Consider the following 13,797-nt stretch of genomic DNA (forward strand, 5'->3'; position numbering starts at 1 on the left):
GGAAAAAAGCAGCAAGAGTTTTTGTACAGCTGTAATGGTGAAGTGCTGCAGACTGTGAGCCCACCAGGCTGTTTCAGTGATGTCCCTACAACTCTTTGAGGCCCCTGGTTCCATTTCTTGCCTCCCACTCATCTCAGCAACCCACAGGTCCCCTAGTTGTTCCTCTCTATTTCTTTGGAGCAATCATTCTTCCTACTGAGATGCAGAAAACCTGGGTCTTCAGTCTTAGGAGCACATCAGAATCCTTAATGCCACCTACCAGAGAGGCCAGCAAGAAGGATTTGGGGGCACATATGAAATCTTAGTGATCCAGGTTCTACATGGTTTAGTGATAAGCGCAGAAAACTGTTAAGAACTGTGAATTAAAGGGAACAGGCAGGGAAACTGAAAGGCTGCTGCTTCAAGTGAAAGGGGAGGGTGACTGGAAGTTTTAGTGTCACCAGTGAAATAAAATAGGATACTTCAGATGAAGAAATGGAAATTGTAGGAATGATGGGAATTCACACAAAGGGGGAAGGAAAGGGAGGAAAAATAAGCGAGGGTGTGCAATCAGGGGCGGCTCCAGCCACCAGCGCTCCAAGCACATGCCTGGGCGGCAAGCCACGGGGGGTGCTCTGCCAGTTGCCGCTAAGGCGGCAGGCAGGGTGCCTTTGGCGGCTTGCCTGCAGAGGGTCCACTGATCCTGCAGCTTCGGCGGCACGCTTGCGGGAGGTCCGCCGAAGCCGCGGGACCAGTGGACCCTCTGTGCTTGGGACGGCAAAATGTCTAGAGCCGCCCCTGTCTGCAATAATAGGCATAACACAAAACAGATGTAGCAGTCAATTAATAGTGAAAAGAGGACCAAGGGGAAAGGACAGAAGACTGCCTACATCCTTACAGCAATGGTACAAAGAAGGCGCAAAATATTTCCTGTGAAATGTTCTTCTACATTTAGAATTTAAGAACTAAGCTGTTTGGGTAACGTTAACTCAAACATATTTTTCATTTTACCATCATGACAGGTGCTACACAAATCTCATAGAATGTTCTTAATTTTATTTAACCTTGATGCTAAAAAAATTATTTGTTTCTGGGACATTTAGTTCAATACATTCAGCTTAATTCTTTCACTTCTACAGTTAACTTAGGAGTCAGCATGCCATGGCAGCTAGGGCAAGAGGCCATGACTCAGGTGACCCCAGGTGTATTCTTGCCATCAGTAGGACCTGCTGTGTGACTTGCAGCAAGTCAATTCACTCTAACACCTTACTTCCCCAGCCCGCTAAAACAGGACTAACACCTCCATGCCTAGTACCCCAGGAAGATTAATTACAATTCATGTATAGTGCTTTGTTGGGCATTAGTATTAAATCCATTCACCAATTGAATCCCCACCTCCTCGAAGCTCTAAGATAGGCCATGAATACTTAGACGAAAAATTGGTGAATGGCCTGCACTCTTACATTCCTTACACCCTTTGTTTACATTAAGAGAAGTAACAAGTACTTGCGAGGTACAGCAGGGCCATTCGGACAGAAACAAGAGAACTGAGCTACTGTCAAACACCAGGACCGCCAACGGGGGCAGGCACCACTGTGGCAGCTCCACCAGAGCCGCGGACCAGCAGACCCTCTGCAGGCACCACTGTGGCAGCTCCACCAGAGCCGCGGACCAGCAGACCCTCTGCAGGCACCACTGCGGCAGCTCCACCAGAGCCGCGGACCAGCAGACCCTCCGCAGGCTCCACTGCGGCAGCTCCACCGGAGCCGCAGACCAGCAGACCCTCCGCAGGCTCCACTGCGGCAGCTCCACCGGAGCCGCGGACCAGCAGACCCTCCGCAGGCACCACTGCGGCAGCTCCACCAGAGCCGCGGACCAGCAGACCCTCCGCAGGCACCACTGCGGCAGCTCCACCGGAGCCGCGGACCAGCAGACCCTCCGCAGGCTCCACTGCGGCAGCTCCACCGGAGCCGCGGACCAGCAGACCCTCCGCAGGCTCCACTGCGGCAGCTCCACCGGAGCCGCGGACCAGCAGACCCTCCGCAGGCACCACTGCGGCAGCTCCACCGGAGCCGCGGACCAGCAGACCCTCCGCAGGCACCACTGCGGCAGCTCCACCGGAGCCGCGGACCAGCAGACCCTCCGCAGGCACCACTGCGGCAGCTCCACCGGAGCCGCGGACCAGCAGACCCTCCGCAGGCACCACTGCGGCAGCTCCACCGGAGCCGCGGGACTAGGGGACCCTCCGCAGGCACCAATGCGGCAGCTCCACCAGAGCCGCGGACCAGCAGACGCACTGGAGCCGCGGACCAGCAGACCCTCCGCAGGCACCACTGCGGCAGCTCCACCGGAGCCGCGGACCAGCAGACCCTCCGCAGGCACCACTGCGGCAGCTCCACCGGAGCCGCGGACCAGCAGACCCTCCGCAGGCACCACTGCGGCAGCTCCACCAGAGCCGCGGACCAGCAGACCCTCTGCAGGCACCACTGTGGCAGCTCCACCAGAGCCGCGGACCAGCAGACCCTCCGCAGGCACCACTGTGGCAGCTCCACCAGAGCCGCGGACCAGCAGACCCTCCGCAGGCTCCACTGCGGCAGCTCCACCGGAGCCGCGGACCAGCAGACCCTCCGCAGGCTCCACTGCGGCAGCTCCACTGGAGCCGCGGACCAGCAGACCCTCCGCAGGCACCACTGCGGCAGCTCCACCGGAGCCGCGGACCAGCAGACCCTCCGCAGGCACCACTGCGGCAGCTCCACCGGAGCCGCGGGACTAGGGGACCCTCCGCAGGCACCAATGCGGCAGCTCCACCAGAGCCGCGGACCAGCAGACGCACTGGAGCCGCGGACCAGCAGACCCTCCGCAGGCATGACTGTGGCAGCTCCACTGGAGCCACGGGACCAGGGCGCGGGGTGGCGAAATTGCCGTGCGCCTAGGGCGCTAAAACCCCTTGCGCCGGTCCTGTATACACCACTGACATCTTTTAGCCATCATTATTTAGCTTTATGCGTAACTTTTAGACATAATTAGTTTAAAAATTAAAATGAGAATGTGGTGGGGGCCCTAATTATTCAAAGCCACTCTGATTGGCCAGCTGAGCATTTTGTGATATGTGCACTGACTCTGCTGTTAACAACTGGGTCTACTTCAATACACATGATAAAGCCTCACAGCTATTATGTTACAGGAGTTCAGGTGGTAACAGCGATAGGACAAGGACACGGAGTGGTTATGGGCGTGAAATTTTAAACTTACCCTCCTTCATACAGAGTGTCAAAACTGTTATTTGAACTGCAAAGGGATATCCTTTCAGACAAGCCACTCTTTTTAGTGAAAAGCTAACTGGGGTAACTTGCCAGTATTCTAAATAATTTTGTGAAAGAAAATGAGAGAAGACTGGCTGATGGGCTATAAACTGCTGCTGAAAAGACAGCTTGGCTTTTAGAGAGAGACAGGGAAGAGCACAGTAGGGGTGGAAGACAAACGGTTAAGAAGAACACAACACAAATGCATGAAATATACAGATAAAAAGGTACGCATGGCCTTTTTGCTCTTATTCTTTCCACTTTCCGAGGAACTATTTTTCATAGTGGAAGAATAATTGCAAAACTTAATTCTTTAAAAAAGTTATGCATATACCTAGCAAGTCAAATAGTAACAAATATCAGTAAGCCGCTGCTGGTGCATGTATCAAGACCAGTAGACTGCTCAGTAAGTATCAGTTATAATTGCCAGTGTACTATAGAGTGAGTGCTTACTGCTGGAATCATTGCTGGATCATTTAAAGTAAGCTTTTATTCTACTGGACTCAGTGCTGCAAAAAGTATTTAAGAGAAGTGCTAATTTCCCTCTGGAACTGGCCCAAACAGACGTACGAGGCCTTGCTACGTCTGACAGGAATAGGTTTCAAAAGTCCAAGTTCACTTACTTGGGACTTCTGCTGTTAGAGATTTTTCCCGTGTTTGCAGACGATACACCAACATGTAAGCATTTCGAGAGCAGTGAGTTCCTTTCCCACACTTGGGTTTACGAGTCTGAGATTTAGAAGGCTCTGCTGAGGTACAGAAGCCAAAAAATAATGAACATTATTCCAGCATATTTATTCTCCTTTAAATGGGGAGTATCACACATCTCATTTCAATTCCTCCCTAACATACACACATTATCTCCAACCTCACCAGAACTTTTCTCCAACATAATATGGACAGTTTGGCCCGCGTACTGTGTACAAGTCAAACAAATGCAGATTTCCTTATACCATATAACACTGTCTAATGCTTACTCAGATTGGGTTGCAGAGAATTTAAACATCGTTTAATGCACATAACTTAAAACATTTTATGCACATAACAGAAACATGTCCTTTCCCACTGCATGACACCTATAAATATCAAAGTGCAGTGCAGGAAATAAAGAGTTATTCCAGAGTGGTTGGTTCAACTTCCACCTTTAACTGGACTTAAGAGATGGAAAGAATTTGGCCATATAATGCCAACCGATATTTCTGAACCTGTAATTCTATCTTAATCTCCAGCCTGCCAGAAAAAGAATGTATATTTGCAATTTTAAAAGTAAAGTTGTTGTTGTTTTTAAATGAAGGAAAAACCTGCTTATGGTCAAACCTTTAATACAACACATGGAAAATACTGTAGGCATATATTGTTATTTCTTGTGAAACTCCAGTGCTACATTGATAGGGTCCACAAACGCTTAACCCTCCAGCATAACTATCTACACTTATTTGTAAATCTGCCCCCACTGCAGGGCCAGAGCTTAAGAGTGTTTCCCTGCAGCAGATAAGCAGACCTCCAATACCTGAAGCAGAGCTCCTTCCACTGCTGTATAAGTTTGGGATGGCATCTGCTCTTACAGGAGAAAGAACCTGAACTCAGGTCTTGGGTGGAGCTAGGAAAATCACTAACACACACTGAACAAAGTTTATATTTATAACTCTTTGCACATGAAAGGTCCAATACCACAAATATTAATCAACATACTTAACTTTAAAAACATGAGGAGCCCTATTGACTTCAGTGGGACTACATCTGTGCTTAAAGTTCCTCATACGGATGAAACTTTGTGGGACCATGGCCTAATACTGTTTGTGATCTGAATGTTTTAACCTACTGTTACAAGTAAATCAAGGAGTAACCCGTGAGGCTAACAGAACAAAGATTAAAGAAAATCATTTTTCCGTGTTTCGGGGTTTCACAGCACTGTGTATAATCGGCTTCATGATTTTGTTGAGGGTCAATTTCATCACTCATGCACTAAGCATGACAACATCACAGCTCTAGTGGGAGTTCACAAACATGCTCCTCACAACTAACTTTACCAGCAACAATCAGCAAAGCTGAAAATGAAGAGACATCGGATAGGTGTGTGCATGGAGGAAGTCACGAAGACAGGGGAGGTCTGAGCATGTTTGGTGTTGTTCTCAAAATTCCCCAGAAAAATCTTACAAAACAAATGATGGCTCAGGTAAAAAACAGATTTTAAAAATCCTGAAGGCCATATTTATGGCGCTCTGTCAGAAAACTGAGGGCCTTTTAAGTTAGTCAGCTTGCTTTTTATATGAGAAAAATCTGGTCTTACACTTCCCTGCTTTTGTTAAAGAACTAGAATGGAGATTCTTAAATGCCTCTTGCAGTACTCTGCCCAAGTCTACAAACCCACCTTGAGAGGTACTGAGCATTAACTCTTTGAAGTTACTCACAGGCATAGGACTTGGCAGATTCAGGCACGCAGACTGTTAGTTTAGAATTTAATATCTCCTCCACATCATCTGCAAGCAGAGCAAGCTGAAGTTCTTCAGCAAACTCAGAGAAGTCAAGACCAACAGGGCCAATGTAAACACATATGGGGGGGTGGGAAAGAAGAGGAAAAGTGACAAAAGATAAAAACATTTTTCAATAGTTTTTGCTCCAAAAATGTTTTGGTTTTAAGATTTATGAAAACTTTTCACTTCCCCTTCAAAAAGATAAAGAATAAATTCCTCAGTGGAAGTAAATATACAAAAGGTAACTAAAAATAATCTTACTGTCTAATAATAAAGCCCCATTCTGTGTGCTAGTTTTGCATACATTTTACCAATCTGCAAGTTATCTAGACAAGGATTTGTTTAAAAAATGGTTGATGTGCACACTACTTGCCATATTACAATCTATAAAAGAGAACTGAAGTAAAGTCAGTCATCACCAGACCTGTAAGACATTCAACAATCAGATGGGGTTGGGGTGAGGGTTAAAAATTAGCTTCAACAAATTAAGTCGCAATTTCATTAGTTACCCTCAAAAAAATGTAAAAGTTATGACTGCAAATCACTCAATACACGTATCAGGGTAATTGATTTAGCCTCCATGTTTTTCGGTGAAAAGAGTTATTTTAAAAGGGCACTCACAACTTAAAGGTTTTACCTAGATCTTCCTCAATCCCTAGTTGCAATTTCTTCCCCTCCATCTTTTCTATGTCTTCATCATTAAACTTGTACCATTCACCAGTCTGTGGGTCTTTCACATGCGCAATGTAGTGACCAGAGTATGCACTCACTCCCCTGTGTATAAGAACCGCGCTGAGTTCATATATATAGACACCATCTGAAAGAGAACAGGCCATTTTTTTAATCCACCAAGAAATACAAAGAACACAAGATTTGATCATTTGATACTCCTAAGGTGAAAAATAAGCAGCAAAAAAGTTCTTTTAAGAACTGTACCAAAACTTCCTTTATACAAGACCTATACACAAAACAGTGTAATTTTTTCCCTATTATTTCCCAAAGATAGCAGTACCACAAACTCACTCTGTGCTGTATGCATTCTTAACTGCCCAGTCTGGTAGCCAGAGCTCCAAACACCAGTTTGAAATTTAGGAATTTTTATTAAGTACCTAATCTCAACTGCTGGTTAAGCAGTGCTTGTCGTCATTTGGTAAAGCTTCCATTTTAAATAAAGAGGTTAAGAGCCAGAAATGACATTTATTAGCAGCACCATTTTAGTTGTTTTCAGCTAGAGGACAGGTTCAGGCAAGATCTTGACAGCTAATGGCTGTATTGGTACAATTAGTAAATTAACACTTTGTGTATAACTGACCTTTTTGTTCCATAAAAGGTTCCATATCAAGCAATTCAGAAAAGCCAATGTAAGTGTTCAACTTTTTCTTATGGCCAGTTTGTCTATTCAAAAACAAATTATGAGACTTTCATGTACAAGTACTCAATGCAGCAAGGAGAGTAAACATCTTTCTGCGTATTTTATCTAAAATTTTAATTTGCAAATCACTACTGTATTTTAACAGATGAGACTACTGAATAGTTAAATGAACATCACAAAAAATTAAGTGCACAAATGCTCAAATTCATATCACTGTACTCGATTCAGACTTGCTGAATAGAACCAAGCTGTATGATGTAAAAGCCAAAGCAGAGAAAGTAACTACAAGCATTTCTGAGTGACCCATATCCTTCCTATGTTTACACCACACACAGGTTAGGTTACTTACCTGTCAAACACAAAACGCATCAGCTGCAAGTTGAGTGTACATGGAAGACTAAGCAGCCTGATCTTCCTTGTTGCATTTTGTTTACTCTGACAAGTTTCACAAAAGTAACGATTGTCATCTTCTAACTTTTCTTCCTGACCAAGAGAAAAGAAAGGTCATCAGTACGTGTTGAGAGAGTGCAATGTTAATTCTATGCTCTAGCCTGAGATTCAAAACTACATATAGAAACCAAGTTCAAATGTGAGAATTTTAACTATATCATTCAAGCTGTATTTCAAAATAATGTGCAGTGATAGTACAAGACAGTATATAAGATACTGAAAGCTCTGGGTTCACCACCCAGTAAAATTATCAGAGTTGTTAAAAGACAGCTGTCAGTCTGAGGAAATCACATCTTCCAGACTGAAATTAGAAGCCCTAGTTGCAGTATCAGGCATATTATCAAAACTGCCCTCCACAGTACAGAGAGATGTGCAAACTTAGCTTTTACCAGAAAGATGGTGGAAAATTCTATTTTAATGAGGTCACATAGGTAGTATGGCGTGGCCATATAGCCAGAATTAATAGAAAGCTGTATATTAGCAATGAACATGCAATGAGATCCATATAGATGGATCCTTTTCCCCATGCTGAGCCAAATTAACCCAATGTGGATCAACAAGGGCCAAATGTAAGCGAGAAGGCTTGCCTTTTAATTGTAAGGCAAACCTTCAAGCCCAAGTTCATTGTTGCAAGGTGAAGAGACTGTAGTGTTGGGGTGTGGTAGCCTCCTAAAACATCTATTAGATTTGCAGATATTAATTTGTTTGCTTTTTATTGTAGAAGGCATTTCACAAGCAGACCAACCAGATGCTTCACCAAACTATCTGACTATTTACAGGGCAAAAGACTAAACTTTTAATTAACTCTGCCCTTAATATTTTTAATGACCTTCATAACTAAAACCTTAAACACCCTTAACTTGAGTTCTAGCCAAATTTTAAACATGCATTAAAAGCAGATATAGGTGCTGATGCTGCTTCTCCAGAGCCACCTGCCAATATTTTAGTTTTTAAAAAAGCTCTCCAGTTGACAAATCAGGGAAGCAAGGAAAATGACTATATACACAGTGCTATGAACTAAAAAGTAAACAAACTGAGAAATATTCTCTTTCAGTTTTAGTAATTTTAGGTGGAATATTTTCAGATGTCTCTTTAATTGCCATTACCACACACCTTGTTCTCTGAATTCATCAGAAGTTTTATTTGAATTGAGAATACAGGACTGGGCCCACATTTAGGACAGAAAACTAAAATTGTTACTCTAGTCAACCCACTGAGTAGATTTAAAGCTCTGACCACTAACTTTGCTGTGATACCAGGTTGAAAATTAAAGCACTTCTTGAACAAAAAGGGGAAAAACTTAAACACCCTCTCAACAGGCAAGGAGACTAATGCTTTGTGGGTGCTACAGAAACAGTAGGATTCCATAGGAGTTGGTACCTTAAGAAATTCTGTGATACAGTCTGTCAACTGCTTGTGCCCTTGGATATTTAACTCCAGTTCATAAAATTTCGATATGAGTTTGGACTCCCTGCCACACTGGTTACAGCTAGAATTAAAAATAAATTAAAATACATCAGTACATGGCTTAAAGTGTCAGTCATTTAACCATAATAAAATTTTACTGTTGAAGTTCTTCCTCTGATTGTTAAACCAGGAGAGAGGCTAGATTAAATGATCTCCAACACACTCTTTCCAAGATTGCATGGGTTACATAAGAGGACCTTGTACAGAGAGAAGAAAGCATCTAGCAGGAAGTGCAGAAATGCCCATTTACAACTGATCTTTATGCTATGTTTCAAATATAATTTACAATTCCGCTACCAGGAAACAAAACAGGCATTGGGACAGCTTAATATCACATATTCTCGATATGGGGAATTAATCCACATACTTTAATTCAGGTGAATATTTGTGAGTTACTTTCCTTTACTAAAGGATGAATTACAGAAAAATAGGCAAACTGTAGAATGTTAATTATGCCATCTTATTTTTAAGAAACTCAAGACTTTAAAAATACTGAAAACATTTGTTAAATTTTTAAACTAGAAAGTCGCCTTCCCTTCTGCTACAGATTTTAAAAGGCTCCTTCATGCTTTCCTCTCCCTCCTGAAAAAAGCCTTCAATATTTATAGAAAGGTGACCAAAAGAATAGGCAAACACTGAGCAAGAAAGCACCACTAGAGAATTAAACCAACTACTTACACAGTGACATATGCATACTCTCCACAAAACTGCTTTTGAACAATGTTCCGTACATCTGGATTTTTTTGTTTAGACAAAGTATCCTCTAGTAGTGACATGAATAGCTTTGAAAATTCCTGGGCATCCTAGAAACAAAACACCAATACTTGGTAATATACTGCAACTCAAAAGTGGAGTCAGAACCTACCTCTCCAATTTACGTGAAATGTCAGTGATGGAGAACCACATATCAAATTACACGAAAGCTTACTACGGAGCATGATGAATAGAAAAATACAAATCAAGAGGGCTAAGAAAAAACTGAACTTGACTAACAGGATATTAAGACACAGCATGAGAATGGCAGCATGAATAAAATGGGTACAGTGCTGGTTGCTAAGAAGTGTTTGATTTCTGAATTGCAATTCGCAGGATTCTGAACAATAGGAGTGGCTTATATACTCTATAAATCCCATTATTCTCCCTTTATAACTCCACATTGTAAGCCAATCTTCTCCCCAGAAGAATACTGAAACAAATATTTGACTGACAGGCTTTTTCAGAGCATCGCTTATGTTGTAAAAACATCACACAGTAGTTTAAAGTGTATTAATCTTCCTTTGTTAGGGAATGGAGTATCCTTTGATAAGCATATGGAACAGCTTCTGTGTGAGGAGAGATTAAAAAGACTGGGACTTTTCAGCTTAGAAAAGAGAGCACATGATGGAGGTGTATAAAATCTTGACTGGTGTGGAGAAAATAAATAACACTTTTATTTACGCCTTCTCATAACACGAACTAGGGGATCACCACGTTAAATTAATAGGCAGCAGATTTCAAACAAACAAAAGGAAGTACTACTTCACACAACACACAGGCAACCTGTGGAACTAGCTGCCAGGAGATGTTGTGAAGGCAAAATTATCACAGGGTTCAAAAAAGAAAGAGATACATTCATGGAGGATAGGTTCAACAATGGCTATTAGCCAGGATGGGCAGGAATGCAACACCATGCTGAGTGTCCCCAGCATCTGTTTGCCAGAAGCTGGATGTCGATGACAGGGGATGGATCACTTGATGATTACCTGTTCTATTCATTTAATCTGAAACACCTGGCCTTGGCAACTGTTGGAAAACAGGATATTGAACTAGATGGGCCATTGGTCTGACAGTATGGCAGTTCTTATGTTTTTATTTAACGATTTGTGACAATACTCAATCACTGTTTCATGCCATCATTTCTTATCTTCTCAAATTAATGTTTTATGGCATTTCTTTTAAAAAGGCCAGAACACACTTGCCATACTGAATATTAAAATCATAGAAGATTAGGGCTGGAAGATACCTCAGGTGGTCATCTAGTCCAACCCCAATGAAATCATACCAGTTAGGGCTTTGTCAAGGCAGGCTTTAGAAACCTCTAAAGGATGGAGATTCCACCTCCTCTCTAGGAAACCCATTCCAGTGCTTTACCACACGCCTAGTGAAATAGATTTTCCTAATATCCAACCTAGATGTCCCCTACTGCAACCTGAGACCACTGCTCCTTGTTCTGTCATTTGCCACCACTGAGAACAGCCAAGCTCCATCCTCTTTGGAATCCCCCCTTTAGGTAGCTGAAAGCTGCTATCAAATCCCCCCTCGCTCTTCTCTTCTGCAGACTAAATAAACCCAGTTCCCTCAGCCTCTCCTCAAAAGTCATGTGCCCCAGCCCCCTAATCATTTTCATTGCCCTCCGCTGGCCTCTCCAATTTGTCCACATCCTTTCAGTAGTGGGTGGCCCGAAACTGGACATAATACTCCAGATGTGACCTCACCAGTGCTGAATAGAGGGGAAAAATCACTTCCCTCAATCTGCCGGCAATGCTCCTACTAATGCAGCCCAATATGCCGTTAGCCTTGTTGGCAATGAGGGCACACTGTTGACTCATAGCCAGCTTCTCATCCACTGTAACCCCTAGGTCCTTTTCTGTAGAACTGCTGCTTAGCCAGTCCGTCTCCAGCCTGTAGTGGTGCATGGGATTCTTCTGTCCTAAGGGCAGGACTCTGCACTTGTCCTTGCTGAACCTCATTAGATTTATTTTGGCTCAATCTGCCAATTCGTCTAGCTCACTCTGTATCCTATCCCTACCCTCCAGTGTATCTACCACTCCTCTCAGTTTAGTGTCATCTGCAAACTTGCTGAGGGTGCAGTCCACGCCATCCTTCAGATCATTAATGAAGATGTTGAACAAAACGGGCCCCAGGACTAACCCCTGGGGCACTCTGTTTGATACCGGCTGCCAATTAGACATGGAAACATTGTTCACTACTCGTTGAGTCCGATGATTTAGCCAGCTTTCTATCCACCTTACAGTCCATTCATCCAATTCAGACTTTTTAAATTTGCTGGGAAGAATACTGTGGGAGACAGTGTCAAAAGCTTTGCTAAAGTCAAGATACATGATGTCCACTGCTTCCCCCATATCCACAGAGCCAGTTATCTCATCATAGAAGGCAATCAGGTTGGTCAGGCATGACTTGCCCTGGTGAATGCATGCTGACTGTTCCTGATCACCTTCCTCTCCTCCACGTGCTTCAAAATGGATTTCTTGAGGACTTGCTCCATGTTTTTTCCAGGGACTGAGCTGAGGCTGACTGGTCCTCCGATTCTCCTTCTTCGCTTTCTAAAAGATGGGCACTATATTTGCCTTTTTCCAATCGTCCAGGACCTCCCCTGACCACCACAAGTTTTCAAAGATAATGGCCAATGGCTCTGCAATCAAGTCAGCCAACTCCCTCATCACCCTTGCATGCATTAGATGACCTCTAGAAAAAACAAATCATCCAAGTATGGCTCCATTACTCTTCTGGGTTTCTAACATCTCCGAGACTCATCATGACACCGCTTTGCAGTGCCTCAGCACACAAATACAAGTTACTTCTGTTTACATGATAGCTCTAGTCAAGCAACAGGAAAGGAGAAGCACAAGCAAGCAAGACAGTAAGATTTTAATCAGTTGTTTCATTTTAAATCTAGGGGCAGCTCCTCAAGGTGTAAACCAGCACAGCTCCAATTAAATGTACCAAACAATGCCAATGTACACCTACTGACAATCCAGTCAACAGGCTTTTATGCTCTGTTACAGGATAAATGTTCCACCATGCCCAATTTGTTCAAAAGGAAAAGTCGTCAAATTTAAAAACCTCACTACCTGTTGTTGTCCTGTATCCAAACCTAGCGCTTTAACAAACCCGGAGGGATCAATGTATCGTCTATTACTGTTCTGTAACAACGCAAACAAGTACTGAAGATGTTCACAAATTGTCTGGGGTTCATAATCTATTGGGAAAAAAAAATGCCCAAATTAGTCATCAGAAAGTTACTGTTTTTATCAAAACAATACAAGAGAAAATTAAAGTCATTCCAATTAGAATAATTTACTTTTCGTTAGTCAATGGATTAAACTATTTTTCACACACATCTTCATGGTCAGAAATAAGCTGTCCTTGTTTACAGCTCAGATTATAAATCGTCATGAGCTCTAAAGTGGTTAAATTAAGAATCAGGAAATCATAGCTCTAAAGATGACAGATTTTCCCATTTTAGACTGTGTTGCCTTTCCCACAGCCAACGCTCAGTAGGAGGAGAAGGCCCTAAGGTTATTAATTAATAATAAATTCTCTTATGTTGTACACTTGAGGCTTTCCACAGTATTTTGTTGCTTTCAAATACCGTATCTTCTGAGTACCTCCTCCATCAAATGAAATGATGGGCTAACCATAATACCTCACAAAAAATGGACAAAAATTCATTTTATCTGGTGTGGAACACCAGCTGCAATAGTAACTTTAAGCATCACGGTAAAACAGCTATTACAATGCAATAATCCCTGGTGTAAAACAGAAACCAGTGTACTGTTAAACCACATTAACTGCAAAGCACACCTATAGCACACTAAACGAAAAACATGGGTCATTGGTCTAAGCTGGTGTGAACAATCTATCTAGTACATTATTCTGGCACCAACCGTGGTCAATGCCAGATTTTTCTACCTAATTCCTTTATGTGGGATTGAAGTTCTCACATGAAATATGCCTATAAGTAGAATCTTCT

The 13,797-nt window shown here is 43.0% G+C and overlaps 1 protein-coding gene across 6 annotated transcripts in view; it reads right to left on the bottom strand.

Annotated features, from left to right (window-relative positions):
• USP48 (ubiquitin specific peptidase 48) overlaps positions 1-13,797 on the bottom strand; it is a 65,984-nt gene that overhangs the window by 49,114 nt on the left and 3,073 nt on the right. For 3 of the 6 annotated variants that reach the window (XM_030537226.1, XM_030537229.1, XM_030537232.1), the window contains exons 4-10: positions 12,896-13,023; positions 9,723-9,847; positions 8,958-9,066; positions 7,477-7,610; positions 7,068-7,150; positions 6,393-6,572; positions 3,905-4,030 (exon numbers count right to left, since the gene is read on the bottom strand). In XM_030537226.1, the coding sequence (XP_030393086.1) occupies positions 3,905-4,030; positions 6,393-6,572; positions 7,068-7,150; positions 7,477-7,610; positions 8,958-9,066; positions 9,723-9,847; positions 12,896-13,023 (885 nt within the window). The remainder of the gene's footprint in view (positions 1-3,904; positions 4,031-6,392; positions 6,573-7,067; positions 7,151-7,476; positions 7,611-8,957; positions 9,067-9,722; positions 9,848-12,895; positions 13,024-13,797) is intronic. The other 3 variants (XM_030537227.1, XM_030537230.1, XM_030537228.1) reach the window with 2 other exon arrangements.

This window comes from Gopherus evgoodei, chromosome 18 (assembly GCF_007399415.2).
Source record: "Gopherus evgoodei ecotype Sinaloan lineage chromosome 18, rGopEvg1_v1.p, whole genome shotgun sequence".
Taxonomy (NCBI): domain Eukaryota; kingdom Metazoa; phylum Chordata; order Testudines; family Testudinidae; genus Gopherus; species Gopherus evgoodei.